Below are 27349 nucleotides of genomic sequence, written 5' to 3'. Positions count from 1 at the left end.
TTTGGATTTGTGCTGAAGTGCTGATAATAGATGTTTTCACTATCTTTTAGCAGTGCTTGCATTGAGTCAAGGCTTTTTCTGCTGCTTACACCACCCCACCAGCAAGGAGATTGGGCGTGCAAAAGAATTTGGGAGGGGACACAGTTGGAACAGCTGATCCCAACAGACTAAAGGGACATTCTACATCCTATGACATCAATTTCATCATAAAAGCTGGGGAAGAAGGGGTTATTTGGAGTGATGGCATTTGTCTTCCCACATAACCATGACTGGTGATGGAGTTCTGCTTTCCTGAAGACTGCTGAGCACCTGCCTGCCCAGGCACAGTGGTGAACTAATTCCTTGTTTTGCCATGTACATGGCTTTTCCTTTTCCTATTGAACTTTATCTCAACCCATGCGTTGTCTCACTTTTACTCTTGTGATAGAATCATAGAATTGATTGGGTTGGAAAAGACCTCCGAGATCATCGAGTCCAACCCTTGGTCCAACTCCAGTCCATTTACCAGATCATGGCACTCAGCGCCATGTCCAATCTGCATTTAAAAATCTCTAGGGATGGTGAATCCACCACCTCTCTGGGCAGCCCATTCCAATGCCTGATTACTCTCTCTGGAAAGAATTTTTTTCTGATATCCAACTTAAATTTCCCCTGGCAGAGCTTGAGCCCGTGCCCCCTTATTCTATTGCTGAGTGCCTGGGAGAAGAGACCAGCCCCCACCTGGCTATAACTTCCCTTCAGGTAGCTCTAGACAGTGCTGAGGTCACCTCTGAGCCTCCTCTTCTCCAGGCTAAACAACCCCAGCTCCCTCAGCCTCTCCCCATAGGGCTTGTGCTCCAGTCCCTTCACCAGCCTTGTTGCTCTTCTCCGGACTCGCTCCAGCACCTCAATATCCTTTCTGAACTGAGGGGCCCAGAACTGAACACAGTACTCAAGGTGTGGCCTCACCAATGCAGAGTACAGGGGAAGGATCACTTCCCTGGTCCTGCTGGCCACGCTATTTTTGATACAGGACAGGATCCCATTGGTTTTCTTGGCCACCTGGGCACACTGTTGGCTCATGTTGAGCTTCCTGTCAAATAGTACTCCAAGGTCCCTTTCTGCCTGGCTGCTCTCCAGCCACTCTGTGCCCAGCCTGTAGTGCTGCAGGGGGTTGTTGTGGCCAAAGTGCAGGACCCGGCACTTGGCCTTATTGAACTTCATCCCATTGGAATCAGCCCATCTCTCAGGTCTATCCAGGTCCCTCTGCAGAGCCCTCCTGCCCTCCAGCAGGTTGACACTCCCTCCCAACTTGGTGTCATCAGCAAATTTGCTGATGATGGACTCAATCCCCTCATCTAAATCATCAATAAAGATGTTAAACAGGACTGGACCCAACACAGACCCCTGGGGAACACCACTAGTGACTGGCCACCAGCTGGATGCAGCTCCGTTCACCAGCACTCTCTGGGCCTGACCCTCCAGCCAGCTCTTAATCCAGGAGAGGGTACACTTGTCCAGGCCATGGGCTACCAGCTTTTCCAGGAGTATATTATGGCAGACAGTATCAAAGGCCTTGCTGAAGTCCAGATAGACCACATCCACAGCCTTCCCCTCATCCACCAGGTGGGTCACCTGATCGTAAAAAAAGATCAGGTTGGTCAGACAGGACCTGCCCCTCCTAAACCCATGCTGGCTGGGTCTAATCCCCTGTCCACCCTAAAGGTGCTGTGTGATTGCACTCAGGATGAACTGCTCCATAACCCTGCCAGGCACGGAGGTCAGGCTGACAGGCCTGTAGTTGCCAGGGTCCTGCTTGCAGCCCTTTTTGTGGATTGGGGTGACATTCGCCAACCTCCAATCATCTGGGACCTCCCCAGAGAGCCAGGACTGTTGGAAGATGATGGAGAGTGGTTTGGCAAGCTCTTCTGCCAGCTCCCTCATCACCCTGGGATGGATCCCATCTGGTCCCATAGACTTGTTAGGATCCAGCTGGCTCAGTAAGTCAGTCACTATTTCCTCCTGGAATACAGGAGGGCTATTCAGCTCCCTCTCCCTGTCCACCAGCTCCAGAGGCCAGTTGTCTTGAGGGCCACCTGTCTTACTGGTGAAAACTGAGCCAAAGTAGGTATTAAGTATCCCAGCCTTCTCCTCATCTTCCTTAACTATGTTTCCCTCCAAGTCCAACAGAGAATGGAGGTTTTCCTTGCCCCTCCTTTTGTTATTAATGTATTTGTAAAAGGACTTTTTGTTATCCCTAACTGAAATAGCCAAATTTACTTCAAATTCCACTTTTCTTTCCCTAATTTTTTTCCTGCATGACCTAGCTCTATCTGTAAATTCTTCGTAAGTAGCCAGGTCTTTTTTCCATAGTCTTTAAACTTTCTTTTTATCCCTGATTTCTTTCAGAATCTCCCTATTTAACCAAGCTGGCCATCTTCCCCTCCGGCTGGCCTTTCGGCACACTGGTATAGGCTGTTGCTGTGCACTCAAAATTTCCTTCTTAAAACATGTCCATCCCTCCTGGATCCCCTTCCTTTAAGGGTTGTTTCCCAGGGTATGCTGTCCCCCATCCCACCACAGGAGTGAGCGAGTGGCTGTGTGGTGCTCTGTTGCTGGCTGGGGTTAAATTGTGGCAGTACTCCACTACTGCTGGTGGTTACCTTACATTAACTGCAGCAAAGTTTCATTTTTCTAAGCACGTGTAGCGTGAAACGAATATGCAAAGTCTAAAGGAAGGACTTCCAGGTAAGTCACAGTGAAGGGCCATAACTGATTTGCCTATGTACTGTCAGGTAACACTAGGTTGCTGTTTTGTGGTTTGTTGGGTTTGGGTTTTTTCACTTGATGTTCAAAACATTTGATAAAATATCCTACATATTAAGATGATAAATATTCTGTAATGCAGATAAATAGTATTATATTACTGGTTTATTTGAAGAAACTGTAAAGAAAAAATACAGCTATTATTTCAGCAGTCTCTACAACTGTTTAACATTTACAGCTCAGACTTTAAAAGAAATTGAAAAGGAAACCTACTAGAATTCATAGCACAAGGTACAAAGCAGTGGAAAATCATATCTTATTTTACCTCATTACATCATCCAGTGAAGCAACAAAAGCTAATTTTGTTGTCAGATTTTAAAGATAAACTGAAGTCCGGAGAATTTACTAACTCTCCTATGATGACATCTTAAAGCTCAAGACAGTATGGAAGAAGACAGTCAAAACTCTTGACTAAATGAGACTCATTAAATAATCCTTTTGACCTTGATAGAAGACAGCTAGCAGAAATTCTTCAGGATTTGATTATCTTCCTCCCTTATAGACATCTTTGAATGGTCATACTTAAATATAGACATACACACTTCTAAATAAACAACAATTACATCTTTCTCTTGCTGATAAAGCCATGTCCATATGATAAGTCTATCAAGGAAAAAATTATTTTCAGTTACAGATCTTGCTAACAAGTGGAAAAATTTAAATGAGTGTTTCAGTTTGTCTGTTTACCTGATTAAACAGGTATGTCTAAATGGCATCTGCTTCGTTAAAGAAGTCTTCATCCAGCCTCAGTCTAATTTCATATGCCTTGAACCTTCAGTCTCAGCTACACACACAAAGTGAAGACAAGATGTGAGTAACACCAAATAATGAGGTGGACTCATATTAGTAAGGTGCAAGTGCAACATGGCGCAAGAGGCCTTAAAACTGGACAAAGAGTACACATATCCAAGCAGTAAACAATAATAAAACTAGCATAATTTTCAAAGTAAAACTGTCAGAAGTAAATCTGGACTATGATTAATCAAGAACATAAACACCTAAAACTCTTTTGCTGCCATGATTGTTTACTACTAATTAAGCAGATAATTTTTTCACACTCCATTTGCAGCAACATCTTCTGTTTGAAGTGTTGTAAAGATGTTGTGTTTGTCCAACACAAACACTTGTAAATTTCATTTTTTGATGGTTCTACACTTTGATCAATTCATTTCCTTTTATGACTTCAAGAAAACTGGTTTTTAGAGATTTACTCAATTGCCCAAGAACTGGCCATATGAAACATTTGATGACCACTAACTCTGGTACTTTACATTGTTGTCCCATGTCACAGCTGAGGCGAGATAAAAATAAAGCTGTGGAAAAGTCATATTACTTCCTTTTGTTGCCGTGGTTCTTTATAAAATACTTGAACATACTTGGTGAATGGAAAAGGTCTGAAGCAGAGTTTGTTCACAGACCCACAAGAAAAAGAAGAGGCAAGGGAAGATATTTATAATGGACGTAGTCTGACAGCTGGAAGCTCAAAGCTTAAATCAAATTAATCATGTGGGATGTAGATTTTCAAATGATAAAAATTTGGACATCACTGTTATATGATTACAACCAAAATCGCAACTGCTCTCACAATTAGGTGTATCTGGAAGTCATCTACTACATTTAACTGGCACTCTGCGGAAGCAGATCCACCTTATCTGCTGAGTGTAAACAGTAAAGGGAGCCTTCCAGTGCTGGGTCCAGCACAGCATGAAGCAAGCAGCAGAGCAAAAACCTGACACCAAAACTGACTCTCTGATTCTAGAATTTATTAGAGTTTATTCATGTCTCTTTGACACTCTTCTAATAGAAAACTTCGTATCTTCAGATTTTCTATTTAGACCATTCATTTTCATTGAGTCAAAGAGCTTTTTAGGCCGCGTAGCTGAAGGAGGTACTAGGGAATTATTCAGAAAATACTAATTTCAAGCTCTGGGATTGGAATGCAAAAAGTGTACACATAATACAACATGCTTGGAAAATGTTTTTGTGAGAAAAAGAGTAAGATATAAACCCTTATTCTCCCCACAGAGAAGTGTTAATTAATAAGATGACTGAAAGCCATAAAACACAAAGGAGATTGTGAATTAACTTGACACGTTCCACTTCACTACATGAATGCAGTACTTTTTGTTGTGTATTCCACACATACTTCTTTCTTTTATAACCTAAGTACATACATACATATATGCAGTCTCTCTTATGTATCACTAAACCCTTTGGCTAGGTTTGGCATTCCCTTTTATCCTGAAAAGGGCAGCGTGCTCCACAGCTATGAAAGCTGGACCTCCTTATGGGCTGCCCCAGCTGGACACCACGGGCTGCCTTTGCAAGAAGGGAGAGGGAGGCAGGCGCCCAGGGACCGAGCCCCAGGCTGCTTGTAGGCCAGCCCTGCCCGTGACTGCCCCTTTTTCCCCCCTGAGGAAGAGGGTGAGCCGCACACCACTATCTTCAGGCCAAGTCTCACCTACAGGCCATCCCTCCAGCATCGCAGCCAACCAGCAACTACAGCAGCAACAAAATAGGGCCCTGATACACAAATGCCAGTGGTACACAGGCATAAGCATTTACAAATCCACAGACTACAAAATATGCTAATAAATAATAGCACACTCAAAATTCAGGATTGAGAAGGCTGCCAGAACAATGCATTCCTCTCCAAAGCATTCACACAGCCGCCTCAGCCCAGCTTTTGAGATGGATCCTTTAGGCAGAACGGCTCAGATCAGGAAATTAAGAGACTTGATCCATGAGGATCTGGGACTGACGATACTTCTTTGCAATCTCCTTCACTGCAACTCATTGATTCTTTATAAATTCTCAAATAAATAATTAATACTGGGAGAAAAAATTGTCCAGCACAGTGAAACAATAATGCACAGACATGAAACGCGTTCCGCCTTTCTCTCCCCATTCAACTCTGCAGCTACATGAAGACAGTAGCACAGTAAACAAGCCTCCTCCTCCTCAACACACTTCAACTCATTCTTCCCACACACAGCTGCCACTATCATGCATATTTCAAAGCCTCCATCTGGGCTCGACAACTGTACCTTCCTTTCTTGCAGCCAACAGAAATACGTCCTATTGAAACAGGCATGGATGATAGTGCGCTGTTTATTTCAGAAAAGAAGCTGTTCCACAAGTAGGTCATGTGGGTGGGAGCCTCCATGCTAACCTACATGTTCAACGTGCAGGTTAGAGCTACCCTACATTTGATTCTCTCCCTTTCCAGCTAGAGACTATATTCAGGAAGCATGAGAAGATTTGTGGTACTTGTCCAGGCTGCTGAATGCCTGGTTCTTCTGCATAAACACCTACTGCTCACACAAGGATTAACTTCACAGTATACACCCAGCAGGTTCAACACTTCCCAGAGATTCTTCCTTTGTACCACATATGCTACACAGTGCAGGTACACCTCCCTCTGTCCAGAAATATGTCCATAATTCTCACAGCTGTTGCAGACTGAGGATGCCCTGAGCTCAGCAAACAGAGGGGCAGATCACCAGTTTGGGGCCTAATCTTTTCCTCCTAAAGCCAACTCTTCTTGCTGAAGCTATGCCTCTTGATGTTCTGCTGCAGCAATCACCCACTATGCATTCATGGCAGCAACCTACATTCTACGATTTAAATAGCTGAGTCTCTTCCCTTCTCCCTCATCAGCAGCCTGTACTCAGCTCACCCTTCCTGTATCATCAAAATGCACCCTCTCATGTCCCCCACGTAAACACACACTCTCCTGTTGTGCAGCAGCTGGGTAGGTGCAGATTGAAGACAGTAGTACCTGCTGCAAAACCAGGAAAGGCTAAAGGCAAGCCAGGCTATGGTTCTTATCTTGGAAAGGGGAAGGCGGGGCCAAAACAGGAACCAAAGTGGTGTCAGGTTACTCCTGCAGCAGCAAGGGGTATCACCTGCCTTTATTCACACCTGATGGCAATGTTGAGTTTCCCATCTCTTTGTGGATAGCAGGAGCAGCAAATGACTCACGAGGTGAGACAGGGCAGACTGGAGGTGATGTTTGACAACCTGGGCAGAGCAGGTTGAATAGCCAGTCTCAACTCCAGCCCTACCCTACCCTGCAAAAAACCACGAAGACTGAAGAGGAGTAATCTACGGGCAGCCTTTGCACCACGAATCATCTGAACGACCCGAGATTAACACTGTTTTAACATACAGATTACACAACTAAGGTAATTCCTGAAGGATTTTAGTGACTAAATGTGGAGCCAATTTCAGTGTCTTGTCTGCTGGGCTTGCATTTGGTTTAAATCATGCCCCTCCGCAGAGAGATGTGAGGCTTAGTTAGCTAACATTTCCTAAGTGCTTTGAGATCTTGTAACAAAAAGTGCAGTGGCTCCACAAAGCCATCTTACTCTTAACAAGATACTTGCTATCAGGATTTGTTAATTTTGTCAGATAATTTTCATCTACATGTGTACTGCCTCTTTCTTGGAACAAGGAGAACAAAGGAGATGGTACAAAGGTAAGTACCCATAAAGAGAACAGACAAGATTGATCATTTAGAACAGGCACTCTTCAGCTGTTTATATTATTTACCTTTTCTTTCTTTTGGGGAAAACCATCAAGGAGAAAAAGTGCAAAGCAAACTCCAGTGGAAAGACACTTTCTACCCAGAGTACTCATCCAGTTTAGGTCATATGAAAAAAGATGTGGCCTAGATCTTGTGCTACTCTGCAAGCACTACCCATCTTCCTACTTTAACAGCATTTCTAACAAACTGAGATATGGCCTTAATTTTCCTTAAGCTGATCACACAGGTTTAAAATTTTTTCTTTGATATTTATCATAGTGCTTCAGAGGTCACCCAGGCATTTTATGCAGACTGCTGGTACACTTAATCATTTCAGTGTCTTCCTGCAGTAAATCAGAAGACATTATATTAATAAAAGATGGGTCTGTTCCAGGTCTGATTCCGAATGCTGAATCCCCATCTATGCGGCTTAAAAGGAGTCCTTTAAAAAGGTCAGTTTACTCTATAGAATTCTGAGTATGAAGGATACGTCTTCTCTCGCAGAAGATATATACACTTGGGACCAGCACGAAGACACTGAAGTGATTCAGAATGAGAGCTCAAGGCTGTCTGCATCACAACCTAGCCAAAGAGACCTTGTCTGAAAATACACCACTGAGATACAGGCACACCATGCAAATCAGTATCTCATAAAACATGTTTACCTCCATCACTGCAATTCTTTGTCTGGCAAACACTGTTTAGTCACATTCACTGAGCACGGGGCCCAAGACAGGCAAAATACCAGGTCTACAAGGGAAAGACTGGTCAGAAGCGCACTTTGCTTGTAACATACTATTATTTGGTTACTTTTTCAAAATACTTATTAATCCCTGTAATCAGGTTGTACCTAATTAAAAAAAAGAAATATTAAACAGTTGTTCGGTTGCTTTCTGGACTTGATTTATCACATCCTCTTCTGACTCTTGTATTTCAAATTCAACTTTGCATTCACTATTTCACACAGCACATGTACAATTCCTATGAATTAAGGGTAACAAGACTAAGTCACAACTTTCACTGTTATGTTGCTTTTGTGACATTGGTCTGGCTCTTGCTAAATTAAACAAGTTTTCATTAATACAGCTGAGAAAATATTTCTGAATAACAATTTCTTACGGCAATGGCTGATTCCTTTGCAATGTAATTTTGTCCAAGTATCTTAATGAAGACAATCAAATGTCTTGTTTTATTCTAAGATCAGTTCACTAACTGCAATGAAACCATGAATTTGAAATACTTTTTCTAAACCTTTCTTTTTCCTCACAAGAAATTGCAAGATTGACTTTTTCTTCCCATCTGGAACAAATTTGTAATTTCTAAATTTACAATCACACCAGAAGAGACATTCAAAAAACTCACAAGCATCCCACCCCCCCTTCAGTATTTTATGTCTTATCTTGCAACATGCTGAAAACTCACATATTTCTGACTTCCATGCATGAGGGTGATGCTGAGTATCACCCAGTAAGAAGTCTGACCTCAACTCCAGCGCAAAGTAGGCAGAACGTATGTGGATAATACAGGGAGAATGCTTACCCCTGGCTGTCAGAAGTAATGTCAAAATATATCCCTAGATCAAGACCTTTGCAAGATCCACAGACCTTTTGTGACATTTTATCACAAGGCAGTTGTGAGCATTGGTTCCAACAATGTGCCACAGAGCTCAAACCCCATAGCAGGTCTGGATACCCTGCAAGAAGTGGCATCAAGACCAAACTGTTCCCATCATTACACCACACCCTGACTGCTGCCCAGCCCTGTTCTGGGCACAGGAAGGCTGACCAGGCAGGATACAGATGCTAGGTGGGTCACAATGTTGGGCATTCCTCTTTTCAGACATCACTTGACTACTTGGCTGACATATCTTAAAAGATATTCTTGACTCTAAACCTAGTCCAGTCAGAATTTTATTTGTATTGACTTGCATTTTAGCAACCTGATTTTACACCTCTGTGTTTGAATGTGTTCACTGGGCATGTGTTCAGCCCTGCTACTGGTTGGATGCTGGGGCATGGAGCCATGGCAGGCTTCTCTGTACCTGGTAACCACTAACAAAAATGAGTATATTTCCATGTAGGTTTGAGGAGAGTTAATGTATGTATGGCCAGATTTTGCGAACGAAGATTTGGGAAGGGCTCTCCCCATGTGCCCTTCCAGCCTGTACGATGGATTTTTTAGGTGAAGCACAGCGTGCACAGAACTGGCCCCACAGATTAACTCCTCAGGTTCATCTGCCATGGCTGAGCGAGCTTGGACAGTGACAGTGAAGTCCTCGGGACTGTCACAGCACCTGGTACTAACTGGGGCTGACCCTGCTGAGCATCCGAGATGTGACGGGATGGGATGGCACAGAGGCATTGAACTGCCAGGGGACGGTCCCACTGAGACTCGAACTCAGGTCCTTGGGATTCAGAGTCTGGAGTGCTCTCCTTTACACCATGGGACTGCCCTAGGTTTGAGGAGAAAGTTACTGTGAAATGCATGTTTTTCTCTTTCCTTACTCCTAAATTGCATGAGGTGTGTCTGCATGCAGTCTCAATCCACCCACACAAACAAGGTATACGTACTCATACATGTTCACATGAAAAAAAGAAAAAAGCTTCTTCTATTAATCCCAGCATAGTAGTTGACAAGATAAGCAATATTCAAAAATATTTTTTATTATCTCACTGACTGTAGTAGATTTCAAACCACATAATGATTGTTATAAGACAGGTTTTCTTACATACAGTTTAAATAATTTCAGCATCTTGCTTGAAGTACATTACAAAAAAAACCCCAAAAATGTCCATATAAATACTGATTGCTAATTCTGTACATAATTTTGATCTTTCAAGTGAAACACCAGTTTTTGTCAAGGACCTGCTTCTGAATTGGATATTTTATCATAAAAAAATTGAATGGCAGACTACCAAAAAATGACAAGATTTTAATACCATAATAAACATTAGTATCATGATCCATTATGCTTAACACTTACGGGGTTTTTTTCCCCTGTAACCAGGAAGCTTAAAAATTTGTTCAAAAACAGAAAGCAAAGCTAGCTAAGAGTCTTATGTAACAGCATCATTTCAAAACTGGTTTATTTAAGGCCACACCACGACCAAGTTTTTTTCATGGAAGATGGCTTATTCTTCACTGGTTTGTGTCTAAATGAGGTGCTTTAAAAACACAAGAGAATGACACTGAGTAGGTCTGGTATTTTGGAAGGTCAGAGTGAGGATGCAGAAGAATATATGAGATACTGAGTGCACTGGGAGAAAAGGCAGTATGTGTGAATGGTGGGGAAAGAGTGTCAGGAGTATGTGGGATAAGAAAAGCAGTACTTGACAGGAAAACACAGCCTCCTGGAAAAGGACTGGGTGTGCAGTTGGAAGTGCAATGCAGAGCTGAAAGATCAAGGAGACTGTGCTGGGAAATAAGAAATTAGAAAAACTGGGGAAAGAGAGATTGCACAGGTGGATTCCTAAAAGGAAAAAAGGACAGAAAATATACAGATAACTGAGAGCAACCCTCAACTGAGGAGCCTGATTGGGAGATAAGGGGCACGAATGGATCAGGACAAAGTGGCAGCAGTTTCATTCACAAAACCAGCAGTGGATGAACAGAATCATCCCTTACACATCCTCAAAGTCATTCATATTTTGCTTGTATGCTGTACATTGAATTTTAAAACCAAGAAGTTCAGATCCCACTGGCTCAAATCCCCAAAATAAAAAGAGGTCCCTCAACCCTTTTTTAAAATACATCCTCATAAAATAAATTTCATCAACTCAGCCTCGTAATTAATGCGGAACAAACAGCTTTGAATTATTTTGGCAACATCATTTTAGTAGCTTCTGCCCCAAACCACAAGAAAATAAACCTTAGCCTGAAATGACATATGACTTAATAGCAGAGAATATAGTCTCTGGAAAACCAGAGATGTTTAGCTTCTGAAATTATACTGCCATTGACTCAAGGCGATTTGAATATTGATCTTCTATAATAATATGTTATGATTAGAAACATTATTAGCTTCTTAATAAATACAAGAATATCCCTTTCTAGCCATGGTAGGTCATAAGACAGCTAACCCAAAAGCTGTCTACTCCCTCCTGTTCTCTATAGTTCTTTGATACTGAAAAACTTAAAGAGCATCTGGTATCTCAAACCACTGTAATCTTCTATCTATGGTTCATTATCTGGTCACCTAAACTGCCTTAAGTAGTAGCAGGCCAATTTACTCTTAGATGTGCATATGGACAGGCTATGGAACAGAGTAGCTCTTATGAACAGTTCGGTGTTTTTAAATTATGTGCAGTATAAGTAAATACCTATTATGTCAAACGTGTACACAAAGATGCATATTCACCTCCAAACACCCCAAATTGCTTTCAGCCTCCTGAACGTCCAGTTTAAAGGTATAGCGCTGTGCAGCATTTGCACACAGCAGAGGCTTCCTTCATGACAATTGTGTTTAATGCAAATTTGCAGTCATTGGAACACAGTTATAACAAGCAAACTCAGGTCAAGAAAGTTTTCACAGCATGGAGTTTCAATTTGTAAGCTGAAGTGAACAGCAAATGGGGACCTCTGCATCTGTCAGTGCATATGACTACTAACTTGGGACAAAGCTTTGCAAGCACCCTCTGCTGAGATGAGGCGTGCTAAGCCAAACATGTACATGCAGGGAAGCGGTGCTGTGACACCAGTGTGAGGGGTTGTGTGGGGAGACTGTGTGGGTGTGTGGGAGGAAGAAATGAGAGGACAAGGAAGGGAAGGAAGTCTGAGGGAGCTAACACATGCTGGTTTAGCTGAGAAACACCAGCCACCCTGTACCTCTACCCCTTGCTTTCCCTGAGTTTGTCCTCATAGCCGCCAGTCAAATTTCAGCTTGTCACAAGACAAGACTGATGATCATAATGCACTTTCTCACCTACAAACCCCAAGTACAAAGTGTTGTCATCTGTGGATCTTCCTTTTCTCTCTCACTTCCCTACTTAGCTTCTTTACACAGCTGAGCCTCCACAAACACTGCTCATGAACATCTCTAGGGTCAAGGGCCCTATTGTAGTGCCTCAGGATCACACAGGCACCAGCCTCTACATGAGCTGTATGATATGCCTCCACCACTTCGGGCACAAACTTTTTAATCATCTCACAGGGAAAACATCCCTTTTGTATTTCTTGCATTTTATCAACTCATATAGCAGCATTTATAGTCAGCAGGGTTTTTTTCTTCCTTTTGCATCTGATCAAGAACATTTAGGAACATATGCCACCTGTACTCTGCATGGGTAACTCCCACTCCTGCCAAATTCTAATATTACAATAATAATAAATAACAAATTATTACTTATGTGCTGCCAGGACCAGAAGGCTTCAAGACACCTGATAAAATATATGCAAATTAGGGGGGGAAAAGTAAATTTACCCTCAGGTACATAAAGCACTAGGTTTAAAAAAAATATACAGACAGCACTGCCTGAAACCAAAAATGAGCCAATCAACACCTAACAGATTAAACTTTAAATTCTTGGCTAAGTTCCTCCTTGGATAACCAGCTCAAACAGTCTGAAGACTCAGGCAACATTTGTAGAGGTAAGATTCAACCTCTTATACTGTTTCACTTAAACTAGTTAATTGCAAAAACTCACCACCCATTGTGCTTTGCTTTACAAGTAAGGAAGGAAGTAACGAAGGATTTTACATCCTGTCCTCCTACAAATTCTACTCTAGTTTACCAGGACACCTAATTCATTCATTCATGGCCAGGCTGCACCGACGAAGATTTCAGAAGGGGCTCTCTCGACATGGATGTGCCCTTCCAGCCTGTGCAGTGGATTTTTTAGGTGAGGCACAGTGTGCACAGAACTGGCCCGACCCTTTAACTCTTCAGGTCCATCTGCCACGGCCGGGTGAGCTTGGACGGTGACAGTGAAGTCCTCAGGACTAGAACCTACAGACCCCGGTATTGCCAGGAGGTCTCCCATCCAAGGACTAACTGGGGCTGACCCTGCTGAGCTTCTGAGATCTGACGGGATCAGGTATCAGGGTGGCATGGCCGTAGTTAGGACACCTAATATTCAGCTAGGAAAAGAAATGCAGCAGTACTAGTTTAATTTTAATATACACTGTAGAGCCTCAAGCACTTTGAAACAACTAATCTGACAGACAACTGCAGCAAAAATACCTGAACCATGTCAGCTGCACACAAATCTAAGTGGATATTATTATATAATTGCACCTTTTGGCCTATCTGTTTGGAAAACCTACACTAAACTGGATGTTTGCAAGCGCAGTGGCAAGAAAAGACATTCAGGTAATGAAACTAGAGGCATCCAAATGCTGCTTTCAAACTCCCAAGGGAAAATCGCATGGACTTACCCAAGTTACCAGAAGGAGCTCTCATAAAAATGAAAATTAGGTTCTGATTTTCCCCTCGCATTTCACATAAGCTTAACCTGTTAACAACCAAAGAATCTCTAAAATTTGTAGTATACTGAAAAAAACCAACACAACAACAACAATGACAACAAAACCCAAGCAATTTTACAGTACACTAAAAATTAAAAAAAAAGGCTTATAAATTTTAACTTGCTTCAGTTTCTTTCTGTTTCAAAAGTCTGGAAGCTTTACTTTAGTTTCCAACTGATTTTGCTTTTTCTTCAGACTTCAGTTAACTTTTCCATCCACTAAAGTTAAACACAGCTTTTTCAGTGGTAGCATATTTAACTATGCTGAGTTGAAAAAATCTTGCATCATGTATAGTAAGAGTAATGGAACAAAGCCTGTAAGGCTTTGAAGACCAATAACATATTCACAGCTTTGGAAAATATGGTATGGGGAGAATGTAATTATTCAAATAAATGCAGGCAAATAAGGCAACATTTGAAAAAGCTTTCACTGCAAGGCAGAAAGCTTTTTATAGTCACTCATACAAAGAGTAGGTCTACAAATATGTCAATTGTCGATTTTGTTTCTACCTCATTTGCCAGATATATACCTGGACACTTAAATGCCACCCTGACACCCGATCCCATCAGATCTCAGAAGCTCAGCAGGGTCAGCCCCGGTTAGTACTTGGATGGGAGACCTCCTGGCAATATCGGGGGCTGTAGGTTCTGGTCCTGAGGACTTCACTGTCACTGTACAAGCTCACTTGGCCGTGGCAGTTGAACCTGAGGAGTTAAATGGTGGAGCCAGTTCTGCACATGCTGTGCCTCACCTAAAACATCCACTGCGCAGGCTGGAAGGGCACACCCACGTGGGGAGAGCCCTGCCCAAATCTGCGTTAGTGAAGCCCAGCCATGATGAATGGAGACCTGGACATGCAAGGTGAGAAGACCAGGCCTCAGATACGGACATGTAAAAAAAAACCCTACACTGAGAGGAATTACATATTTTTCATGTGTGTTACTGCAAGCAATAACATAACTTTTTTTTCAAATATAGAAATATTCAATGTGAACTTCTTACACCCCAATATTTGTTTCACTCTTGAATTCTGCAGAAAGCATACAAACCTGTCACTGTTGATCGTTTTCATATTTACTGACTGGAATTGCATCAGCAATTAGAACTCCAGTGACAAGGAATTCCCTACCCATGTCAATCTCCTTCCAGTATCCATCTATATTAGTCACACAATTAGAAAAATGTTTTCTAAATATTTTTTAAACTTTTTCTACATATTTTCTAAATATTGCAGATAGGGAGGCACTCACAACTCCAATTATCAGGTATGAAAAGTTGCAGCACAGAAAATACTCATCTAATAGAAGGAATCTGAGATATTTTTCTTACATGGTTTTCTTCATATAGATACACACACATGCCTCACAATGAGTCTACATATATTGGTTTAATACACTGCAGAATTGCCTATCGTTTCAACTTTGTTTCATTACATTCTATTGTGGTTTTACTTTGTTCAAATCTGCAAACTTTTATCTGTAAAATGCTGGGGTTTTGTAATTTCATAAAGGGTTATTTTTTCTATTTATAGATCAACTTCGGTTTTGTCATACAGTGACATACTAGCACATATGAGATTTCCACCAAACCAATAAAAAAGATCTTTATCACGTGAGGGTTTCCCAGTTTTCAGATAGATCGATCAAGTTTCTTTTTTTTTTTTTTTATTTTTCAGCCTAAGGACAAAACAAGCAACTACATATATGGACAACTACCCTGTAAGTCTTTGTACATCCTGAGGTTGGTGTAACTGCTAAAAAGTAAGTAGAATTTGATTTTTATTGCAAATATATTTAATTTAAAACACCATGTTTTCAATTTCCTATACAAGAACATTATTTGGTAAGTTATATAAATCTTTATGACAACTTAAGAATGTCAATCTTCCAGAATTAATTTCTTGTACAAAGATACATGGCTACATTAATGTAACACAAATACAAGGTCAAAAATTGATTAAATAACTTCTATACACTTACATTCACAACAAATTAGGCCAGCTCAGAACCCCAACTTTGACTTCAGCAAAGAACACTAATGCAGAACACTAGACAGGTTGGTCTTGTTTAAAGTAATTGTTTAAAATATTTAATGACTTTGCCATATGGAGGTATGTAAAATTATCTGAGTTATCCTTCCCACTATAATAAAATTCTAAAGAAAATAACAACATAAATAAAGAGAACTTTTTTCAAAGGGCAACAGAAAGACTACTAAGCCAACTTCTTGAAGCTGTCATCATTTGAAACTGTTCTAGCAATCTACAGACTGGCTTAAACTCCACACTGGTTTAGAATACAGCACAGTTACGTATCACTTATATACTCCAAGTTATAATATTACTGACATTAATTAAATCTATCATCAGAGAAAGTGATCCCAATTTTTCCTCTTCCACTCTCCTCTTTTACTCTGTCTACCCTACTGCCAACACAAATATTCCAACACAGCCGTAACTTTTCCAAGGATTCCCAAATGAAATGTACAACATATTTAAGTACAATTGTAAAATAAAGGAATGCTAATGCAATGTGAAAACGGAACTCTTCAATGTAGTGCTCAAATTCCACTCAATTTGTAATAGTGTACCAACAGCAAATGGAAAACACAGGTCTATGAATAAGAAACGGTGACACTGTTACCTTTTTATTACTGCATCAACAGCACTATGTATTTCTGCTCCTCTGACATGTTTACAGCCTGAGAGTGAAAAAGAAAGCTCTAAAACACACACATAGAAGACTCTCCTATGTATATTGTTGCCTTTTCTCTCAAATACATTAAGTATCATTAAGAAACCTCACCTTGTTATCCCTGAAAAAGCAATCCCCTTTCCTTCTCTGTAAACTGATAAACACTCTGTTGACTGTATTCTCTGTTATAGCAAGACCACAGAGATACTTAGATATGGTGATGAATTACCTCTGGGAATAATACATAATAATATTTTACACTTCCCTAATCTTTTCACCGAAAAGCCATAAAACACTTGAGTATCAAGGTAACTACAGATGATGAAAGAGGAAGGCAGAAGGAGAAATTTATTTTACTACAGGAAATTCCATAAGAGAGTCATAGTTATACTCCACGGAGTGTGTTTTCACCTTTGCCCTGTTTGTGGTACATTTAGCATTGAAACTTGCTCAGTATCAGATGTCACACCAATGGCACAGTTTATTATCCCTTAATCTGAACCTCTTGGCCTCCAGTATTTTCTGGTCATTTTATTTCCTATCAGCTTCAGTAAATCCAAATTAGGCACAAATCACAAAAAATTTTTAGCCGTGCTTTGTTAAGCTGCTGTCTTTATATTTCATAAAATTTAATACCTAATACATTAAATAAATAAATAAATGATAAATCTAGCAACTCTAGTTTCCAGTCCTATGGATAACACACCTTTCTGAATTTTTTCAAAGACAAAAAACTAACCAAGTTCTGATGACTTATCTGAACTTAATCCAACTATATCTAAAGGTATTTTCTGCAAAAGAAATACAACAAGTACTGGCAAAAAAATGTGCTTGGAACAGTGGGTATACCTTTTTTTTGTAGAACTCAATCTGCCAGATAATGTATAAAAGTTCATACACAGACATCCTGCTATTTCTTTCAAGAGAATAATAACAGTATAAGGTCAGGCAGATTTATTTATGAGTAAAATCAATTCCTCTCTAGCTTTGGCTGCCCTGAGTCAAGCCATAGGAATACCCACATTAACATTCTGTTATTCAAAATAGCACCACTAACCATAATCACAAAACACAACACTTGAGACAGCTTCCAAAAATCTGGCCTTGCATTTTGTCTCTGTAACTACCTTGCTTAGCCTATCAGAGAGACCTTAAGAATATAAAAACCAAAAACAAAACCCCAGAAGTTTGTTAATACATGCACATGTATGTGCACTATTATTATCTTGGTTTACTCTACTTTCTTTAAGGAATAAGGTTACAAGAGAAACTGCACAAGGAAAACTAGAAGCTATTTAGACAAGTTCAACTCTAAGCTACTTCTCTCCTATTTATCACACGCAAATGCAAAATGTAGAATTGGTCTTCTTTTGGCACACGCAGGCTCCACTTTATTACAGAACCCGAATTCTACTTATTTTTGCCTCCTCTCACAACAACAGTAACAGATTCAAGAGAAACTGAAAAACAAATTGCAATAGTAAGGATCCTTCCCTTTTAGACAAGTTGGTACAATGGATTCCTCAATAAGTGTGTATTTATAAAGGCAGGTGAGTAACTGCAGTGTATACAGGACGACCCAGTTACCTTGAATTAAAGTACTATTATTATTAATTCAGCTACTTTAAGTACCTACAGAACTGAGTAGGAAAAAATTTTGAGGTATTTACATAGCTGACAACAATTTTCAGCCTACCTTAACTTTCAGCTTTGAGGCTCAGCAATGAATTTATGAGTTGTGGCACAGGACAGTGCGGTCCTGCAGCATTCCACCACTAAAGGATAAAATGGTGAATCTGAGGTTAACAAAGGCAGCTGTATCTGAATCCAGTTCTTTGGTGTTTTCACAGGAACTAATTTTGGGGCTTGGTTTGTGTTGTCAGGTTAAATGAAAGCAAGATATTGAAATTTTGAAGTAGCTTACATGTTCAGTTCAATAATTTAATCTGCTGGGCCCACCAACTGGTTTCGGAAGCAACTCTTTATCTCTTCATACCTTAGTTTTCCACTCTATACATGACCAAAGAAAATACCACTCTCTTTTCTGAAGTGTTTGGGAATCCACAGGTACTAGGCAGAAATTTTTACCATCTTTTGAATAAGTGGGGTCAGTATCTACCACCTCTACCTACTGAGGAGAAAGTCTGAAGTGGAGATACTACCAATAGTAGAAACAGCCCGAAGAGTTCCCAGTGCACTATCAAAACACACTGCATTGTAAACCAGAAAAATATTCCATTGACAGAGGTGTTTTAGGGAATGCTGCCACCACATTGGAAACTGCAAAAAAACTGAGTCAGTCATCAGAATGACAGCCCTTAAAAGAAGTCATCGGTTGCACTTTTTTTTTCCGAATTTAAGGACAGGAGAGATTAAGAATAAACACTGGCATGCACGAAAGCACTACTTGGGTATAAACATCCATAATGCTTTGGATGGGCAGGGACATTACAGAAGTTAGCTTTGTATGGAATAACTTCCTTCCTCATAATGCTCAACTTCAGTAAACAGGGTGAGGGCTCTAAGTGTACTGTTTGGATCAATGCATACACTTAGAAGGCTTTACTGTCTTGTGTTCTGGAGTCCAAAGTACTGGTTTTTCATAATTTGATTCAAAAGTATATTACCTGCACATAACTGTACATAATTTCACATAGCACGTCTGCAAAGCCAGCTACTTAAAACTCCAAGAGAGTTATGGATGCTGAGACTGGAAAGGAATGTCCTCTTACAAATGGACAGATGGAAACAAAAATCCAAACTGCTTTTCAGATTCAAGTCATAAAGTGACTTTTCTCAAAAACTGGTAGCAGTTTTCAGAAACAGAAAAAACTTATACGTGCTTCTGTGATGTCAAAGATGAAATCTCTGTTTGTGGAGGTACAATCTGTAGCAAGAACACACGTCTGCCAAGACTCTGGCATTGATGATATTTTGTCTAGACAGCCTTTGAATGTGACTGACACTGGAACACTGCACATGGTTGAGCAAACCGAAACTTATGGAAGAGCTTTTCAAGACCTGAGCCAACACACAGTCTTTTGAAAATGTGCCTAACGTCCTCCAACCATGCCTCCTGGTATCCTTCTCAGGAATGTAATAGTTTGTGTTTCTTCAAATTTTTCAGTTGTCCCAGGGGACAGAAAGATTGATTTGCTTAGATAAGATCCTACCAGCGCCATTTGGACATACAGAAATATTGTTAGCAAGTGAAGAGGTCTATGTGCTGGTTAGTCACTGAGAAAGGCATCCAAGCCATTGAATTGTGTGTTATTTTGAAGGATTGAAGAATGTAAAAAATTGCTAACCTTTTTTCAACTACCGGACTTGACTATGAGAAACATATAACAACTATTAGCTCAAGGACAAAAATTACTAGCTGCAGTTGATAACTGCGCTAGATGTTTTATAGAGCACTACATATTTACCTTGACCTTTTGGGCCATGATAGAAGTAGCCTGAACCATGAACATGCTTTGATGGGAAAGTCCACGTGAACTTGCCACAGACAGCAGGCTGTAATATTTGGAAATGATGACTATCATTTACTGTAAAATTTTCACTGTATGACAGCCTTCGTTCACTTAATCCTCAAGCAACTGTCAGAGTTAGGAGAAAAGAGAAAAAGGTGAAAGAGACTCAAAGAGAAGATTATTGGCTTTTAACTTCAGCTGGTTCACTTCCAATTCAATTGCCACTAGAGTCAACAGCTCCCCCCAACTTACTTGGATTTCATGCTAAATTCTATCAACCAATACTACCGATAGTACTGTTCAGCACCCCAAACAGAAAAAAAAATCTAGTTTGCCTTCCAGAAAAACATCAAGCTTTAAGATACCCATTTAGAGCTGCAGTAAAGCACCAGTTATTGCTGGGGCTTCTCAGAGATCCAGTAAATTTTTGCATCCACAAAAAATTTATCCTAGCTAAATGAAAAATATGATAGGTGCTTCTTCTCTATAAATAAAATATGGAGCTCAGTGAACTTTAACTTAATCCTGAAACAGAAATTTGCAGATTTGACTTGCCTGGTTACTGGTGTTTGAGTTTGGTCTTCAAGCCCTCAAATGCAACCTACTGACTCAATATGGAGTGAGTAGCAATACCTGAGAATCTACAGTGAAGGTTTGAGAGCTGTTATCACTAGGAAGCACTGAAATACTTGCATTTGGGGATTCTTGGGTAACTCTGGTAGGAACTGCAAAAGTTCTCACCTAATTATACTGTGGATACAAAGAAAGAAATATTTTGATCTAGGTACTAGGTTTGACCCTGAGATTAGCTCAGTTGGTTAAAACTTAGTGGTAATTAATGTCAAGGTCATGGGTTCAATACCCTATGTGGGCCACTGACCTGAGTTGGACTTTGGATGATCCTTGTGGGTCCCTTCCAACTCCGAACAGTCTGTGATTCTGATTCTACATTAAATTGGCTATCATATTTCTGAACCAGAAACCTAGTTTCTCCTCCCATCTCCTCTTTTCCTCCCGCCCCCTCTCCTCCCACCTGCACTAAGGGAACACTTGTTCTGGAGGCAGAAAGCTGAGGAAGCTCAGGGAAAAAATAGCCCCTGCCTAGCACCTGGCGTTTTCCAGCAGGCCAGCATGCTGGTGACTCTTCCAGATATGGAACGGACCCTTGTGAAGAAATATCATGAAATGAGACCTCTTTTATTTCATAGGTTCATTTATGAATTTGCAACCAAACTAACAAGATCAGGCAAGTTGGAGATGCCCGGCATTTTTTGTCCCACTGACACACTTGCACCTGTCAGGGATGGAATCCTGAGGAGGCGCAAAGGGAGCAAGGCATGTTTTTTATTTTGACAGCACACGGGAGCCAGGTGCTGGACCAGCAGGTTCTGGCGTTCACTGTCAGCCATGAGACAAGGCAACACACAGCATCGGCAATGGGGTTCACCTTCCCCACGGCCGCTCCCCCGCTGCAGCCCTTCGGCTCTGTCCGTGCCTCTCTCCGTGCCTGCCCGGCTCCTCTCTCGGCAGCCTTCGGCCCCGACATGTCGCCGCCCCGCTCTAAGGTCACCGCATGGCGCTGCCGTCGAGCGCCGGGGCCGCGATGCGCCCGGGCCGCGGCCCAGGGAAGGGGGCAGGGCCACTGCCGCCGCCGGGGGCACTTACCAGGTCTATGAAGGTCAGAAATTTCCAGCTGCCTCCATAGGTCTGATGCGCGGGCATGTCAATGGCCTTGTAATTGCACAGGATGGAGCAATAGGACAGGAGGATGGCGGCGCGCAGCACCTGGCACGGCACCAGCGCCATGTTTGCGGCGCGGGGTGCACTTCCGTGTGCCCGTGGCTGTGTCTGTGTGTCCCCGTGTGGTCTGTGTGTCCGTGTGTGTGTGCGCCGTGCGGGCGGGACTCCGAGCGCCCCCGCGGCCGCGGCCGGGGCGGAGCACGGAGCCCGCGATGTGCGGCAGCAGCGGCGGCGGCGGCGGGGCAGGGCATGGCAGGGGCCCGGGGGGCAGAGCAGGGAGCCCGGCGGGCAGGGCAGGGGCCCCGCGGGGCAGGGCAGGGCCCCGGGGGGCAGGACAGGGGCCCGGAAGGGGCCCGCGGGGCGGCAGGGCCGGGCGGCGGGGTGGGCGGCGCTGCGGCAGCGGCCCGACTGCCGGGGCGGCAGAGGGTCGGCTGCCGGGGCCGGGCGGGCAGAGGCCGAGCCGTTCCCGAGGGAGCGGAGGGACGCGAGTGCGAGCACAGCCTATTTGCAGAAGCGGCTGCGCGCGTTTCAAGCAAGAACTGCAGTGGGGCAGCAGTTCGGGCTGCAGTCGCGCTGCACGGAGGAGCGCTGCCCCTCCCTCCGGCTGAAGCGCCGCTGCCGGGCCCGGCCGAGCAGGTGCCTCCTCCCGCCCCGCCGGCGCAGCGAGCCCGGGGCCCGCCCGGCACGGGTTCTGCTTGGTTAAAACTTGGTTGTAATAATGCCAAGGTCATGGGTTCAATCCCCTATGTGGGCCATTGACTTAAGAGTTGGACTCGATGATCCTTGTGGGTCCCTTCCAACTCAGAATAGTCTGTGATTCTGTGATGATACATTTATACAGAAAAGAGAAAACGGTGGGGCAGCTCTGGGCTGAGCCGTGTCCACAGCGCTGCACGGCCGCGGTCAGGGGTCCGAATTGCTGCCCTGCGCGGCGTTTGCTCTGCCCTGCATGTTCCTGAGGCACCCTCCGGTTTCTTGGTGTTCCCGCTCGTCGCACACAGTCGCAGTTGCTAGAAGTGGGCTTTCCAACGCCTACAAGCCCTGTGAGATGGGAACATCTTCGTCCCCGGCTTGAAACATAGCCTAGAGTACTGGCATTATAAGCTGAGCATCTAAGAGACTGGAGCATCTCATACTAGGAAGGGCTGAGGGAGCTGGGCCTGTTCTGCCTTGAGAGCAGATGACTGAGATCAATGTGTATAAGTATTGTAGAAGTCAGGGTGTCAGGAGGACGGAGCCAGACTCTTCGCAGTGATGCCAAGTAATAGGACAAGAGGCAATGGGACAGAAACTGATGCACAGGAAGTTCCACCTGAACAGGAGGAAGAACATCTTTATTGTGCGGGTAACCACACACTGGAACAGATTTCCCAGAGAGGTCGTGGAGTCTCCCTCACTGGTGATATTCAAGAACCATCTGGATGCAATCATGTGCCAGGTGCTCTAGGATGACCCTGCTTCAGCAGGGAGGTTGGACCACATGACCCACTGTGGTCTCTTCCAACCTGACCCATTCTGTGGTTCTGTCCAGTCAGGGAGGGGTTTGATCACCACAGAGATCCTTGGCACCAGGAGAAATTGAGGGGGTCTCTTGCTTGGACTCCTATGCTCTGAAAAGGAAAGCTCTTAAAGTGCTCAATTCAGGGTGAATATTAAATTGCTCCACCATCTGGAAAAGTTATTTTAAAGGGAAAAAAGAAAACAAACCACCAGTACTGATGTCTGGGCTTGGATAGACAAATCACTTCTATAAACACCATTTCCATACATCTGTCTTCTGAAACAAATATTTTGCAATAAGGTTCTTCATCATAGTTAAGCTACTGCAAGGCAAAAAGAATCAGTGACTGTGCAGTATGTTCCCTGCTTCTATTCCATTACATAAAGTCTTCTCATCTGGTATCAACTGTGCTCAAGTTCTACAATAATGAAGGCCATTTAGGAGAGCACATGCCAGCAGTTCTTCTAGATGAATTTAGCACCATTCACGATCTCTGCTTATGCAAAGGAGTTGTATGTCAGGCATGGACAAAGAGTCCTCTAGAAGCATGGAGCATGAATTTCACACCAAGTGCTTTAGGTAATCTTATCCATTAGATCACAGACCCCGCAAGCACTTTGGACAATCACACCCTTCTATTGTTTGTGGTACGTATTTTAGTCTTACTTGAAGTCTCAAGATTCAGTGTTAAGAGTTATCTGAGTGAAATAGAACAGTCTGCAACACAGCAGGAAACCAGACTAGTAACATTGTCAATGTGACCCAGTACAAATGAATCTGTGAAGCAGCAGAGTTGTTGCTTGAGGACTTGATGTCTCTTCTGTATGTATGCAGAAAGTTCCACTTCTCTGGACCTGTGGACTGAATATTCATTAGTGGCTGAGGTGCATTAAGTGAATTGTTGGATCACATCTTCTGTTTTGGTTTTATTCAAAAGGAGGCCAGGTTTCTGTCTGCAATGCTGTCAAATTACAAGCCAGAGCTCAATGTCAGTCCAGATGATCAGAAGATTTACTTCTAAAATATACAAAAATATACTCTTATCTGAACCCCAGTGCTATTGTAGCAGCACCCTTAGAGTGCAGCTCTCACTGGACTTGAGCTTCCTAAGCTCTCAAAGGCAAGTAACTCTGTGCAGAGGTCTACAGCGTAAGTGTTGCACATTCATGCACTCTCTTATGTATTGTGATTATTCTGTGACAGGAAGAGTTTGGGGCACCCCCTCCTATGATATACAGGAGCTCACTCCTTGGATCACCTCTCTGTCTCTAATAAGGCACCACAGACATTAACACAGACTGAATATAACTCGATATACTTGGTAGACACTATTCGCAGTTTGGCTTTCAGTTACATGTCTTTTAAACAGCCTCCAAGATCACAGCATCCTCAAAACTTTAAAAAGTGAAAAACTATAAGACTTTTTTGGAGCTCCATTTGAATGTTCTTCAGTTACACTTTCCACTCTTCCTTAGACATCTCAGCAAAGCTCGCAGAAAATCTTAACCTCATAAAAAGAAAAGCTTCCACTCAGGCTTGTAAGCCAAGGTGAAAGTCTAAACTATGCAGAATGTGCAAACACTCTTGTTGCGCCATCTTTTTCCCTCCAGTCAAGAAAATCTCAAGGCAGGCTAACTGTCATGCCAGGCTGAGCCAAGCTTCTTTCTAGTCAAACTCTTCTTTATTATGCATTTCTAGACCTTTGAAAGGAAATATAACTCTTTTGTAGGTGGGTTCTTTTTGCCTGTGTCCTTTCCAAAGAAGCATCTGTTGAGTCTCTGCACAGTATTATAATAAGGACTAATTAGATTGTAGCCTTTATGTGCTACTGTGGACTTCACACTTCCTGTCTATTGAGAGATAAGCAGCAAAGTCTTTGTGGCTGAAGTGGATTTACAGTGGATTTTATTTTCCCTTGGTTTTGGTCTTAATTTTTTTCAGCAAAGTAGAAGTTTACTAATTTGCCCTTTATAATGCTATATGAATGCAACTGCTTGATACTTTGTGAAATGTTTACATTTCAGGTTTTTGATTAAATGTATAAATGACAGTAAGGTAAACAATAATCATGTACAATAAGATATTCAGTGCTAGCCTGTGATTTTTCAGATCCTGATGTTTAAATATTTGTTTGTATGTAAATTGTGTAAAGACTTAATTTTCATAAGTCACATACTGTAAGTTTACTTGAAAGTGGGAGTTTGACATGGGTCATACTTGTCATTCAATAGAGATGAGAAACTGGTTTAGAAAGGAGAGAGAGTTCAAAGCGCTGAAGTGTCTGGGGTGGGAGATATTGGTGAATGCTGCCTACTATGGGGGAGGAAAAAAGATGCCTAAAAATCTGTCAGAGAACTGAGTGGAAAAAAAAAAAAGCTAAAAGGTGAATTTCCAACAGTTATATCAAATGAGTAACATAATGTTTTTGCCACTTGGCACCTTGGCAGAATAAACTGTAACATCTTGGAGTCCAACTTTTAACCTCTGTGCAGGGCAGCAGATAAGAATGCTTGAGAATTTTCTGATGGTTTTTTTTGTTTGAGTTTTTTTGTTTGATCAATTCTCTTTTTCTAAAGGAATAACATTTGAATTTATGAATAGGATTTTATTTTGTGATATTGGAGAATGACGTTTGAGAGATATTTTGAGATCTGTGAGGTGTCTTTCCTTAAGCAATTGCTTTAAATGCAGATTAGTTATTTACAAGGAATTGTACATATGGCCAGACTTCACAAACAAAGATTTGGGGAGGGCTTTCCCCATGTGGGTGTGCCCTTCCAGCCTGCGCAGTGGATTTTTTAGGTGAGGCGCAGTGTGCGCAGAACTGGCCCCACCATATAAGTCCTAAAATTCTAAAGCATTATTATCTGCTGCCCTGCATAGAGATTAAAACTTGGACTCCAAGACGTTACAGTTTATTCTGCCAGGGTGCGACCGTTTAAGTCCCAAGGTCCATCTGCCACGGCCAAGCGAGCTTGGACAGTGACAGTGAAGTCCTCAGGACTGTCACAGCACCCGGTACTAACCAGGGCTGACCCTGCTGAGCATCCGAGATCTGACGGGATGGGATGGCAGGGAGGCATTGAACTGCCAGGGGACGGTCCGCACTGAGAATCAAACTCAGGTTCTTGGGATTCGGAGTCCAGAGTGCTCTCCATGACACCATGGGACCGCCCTTTTACAAGGAATTATGCTGCAAACAATTCCCTCCAAAGCAATAATAATAATAAGTGTAATAACATATGCCTCAACATATTGTGTTCATGGTGATACACCTGATACTGCAATTTCTAGTATTTCAGGCATAGTGTATAAACCGTGCCAAGGTAAGTGTCCTTGGATGTATGGAAGTGTGACTCACACATAAGCACACAAAATTAATCTTTCTTGAAATAAGCAAAAGTGAAATTATTGAAAAATTGCAAGTTAAAAATCAACAGAAAATTGTTGAAAAAAAGCTTATAAGTATAAATTATAAAGATTGAAGAATGGAGGAAAAAAGCTAATAAAAATTAGAAGACCACATTCGTATTCAGTATGAAGAGCAATGTATTTAGTAAGACTTCAGGAGCTGCTTGTTTGTATTATTTGTATTATTACAGATTGTTGCCAATTTGCCTGGGAATTTAGGTTTAAGAATTACAGTGAAGTTACTAATTTGGCATATTTTGTACTGCATATTCTACTATCTATATGTATTTAACAATGGGAAAATGAGCTGGAGCAGAAATGGTCAGGAGATTAGTGGAACAAAGTTTAGGGCATGTGGAAACTGAATCATCCTCTCTGCAAGTTAAACTTGGCTTTATCCTGAAAAAACATGAACTTTCTTGCTATTAAAATAAAATGAGCGAGAAAACTCACTGCATTCATCTTCCATGTTAAATTATTATTTCCCAAAGGGTTGATTTTAAAAAGAAAAAGCTCTGTTGTACAGATCTGGAGTTTTGAATATGTAAGTGACACGGGTACTGTGTAAGCAGATTAACTTTTCCCCACATTTGGATCAGATAGATTGTGTGCAATAAAGCTGTTTCACGGTTAGGATTTCATATCTTAGTTTCATATGGTTTCTGCTGATTGCATTTGTCAGTATTAGGGCAGAAAGAAAAGGCAGGTAACAGGCTCTTGAGGCATAGGAGAGCAG

The 27349-nt window shown here is 42.0% G+C and overlaps 1 protein-coding gene across 2 annotated transcripts in view; it reads right to left on the bottom strand.

The window, feature by feature from the left end:
- The window catches only part of AIG1 (androgen induced 1), a 128045-nt gene extending 106049 nt beyond the window's left edge, over positions 1–21996 (bottom strand). Inside the window, exon 1 of one of the 2 annotated variants that reach the window (XM_071549215.1) lies at positions 21627–21996. In XM_071549215.1, the coding sequence (XP_071405316.1) occupies positions 21627–21767 (141 nt within the window). In that variant the 5' untranslated portion in view covers positions 21768–21996. The remainder of the gene's footprint in view (positions 1–21626) is intronic. The other variant, XM_071549214.1, reaches the window with a different exon arrangement.
- Positions 21997–27349: the final 5353 nt, after the last annotated feature.

This window comes from Pithys albifrons, chromosome 2, assembly GCF_047495875.1.
Source record: "Pithys albifrons albifrons isolate INPA30051 chromosome 2, PitAlb_v1, whole genome shotgun sequence".
Lineage (NCBI taxonomy): Eukaryota > Metazoa > Chordata > Aves > Passeriformes > Thamnophilidae > Pithys > Pithys albifrons.
The sequence above is the reverse complement of the archived record's forward strand: the minus strand, read 5'-3'. Positions and strand labels throughout refer to the sequence as shown.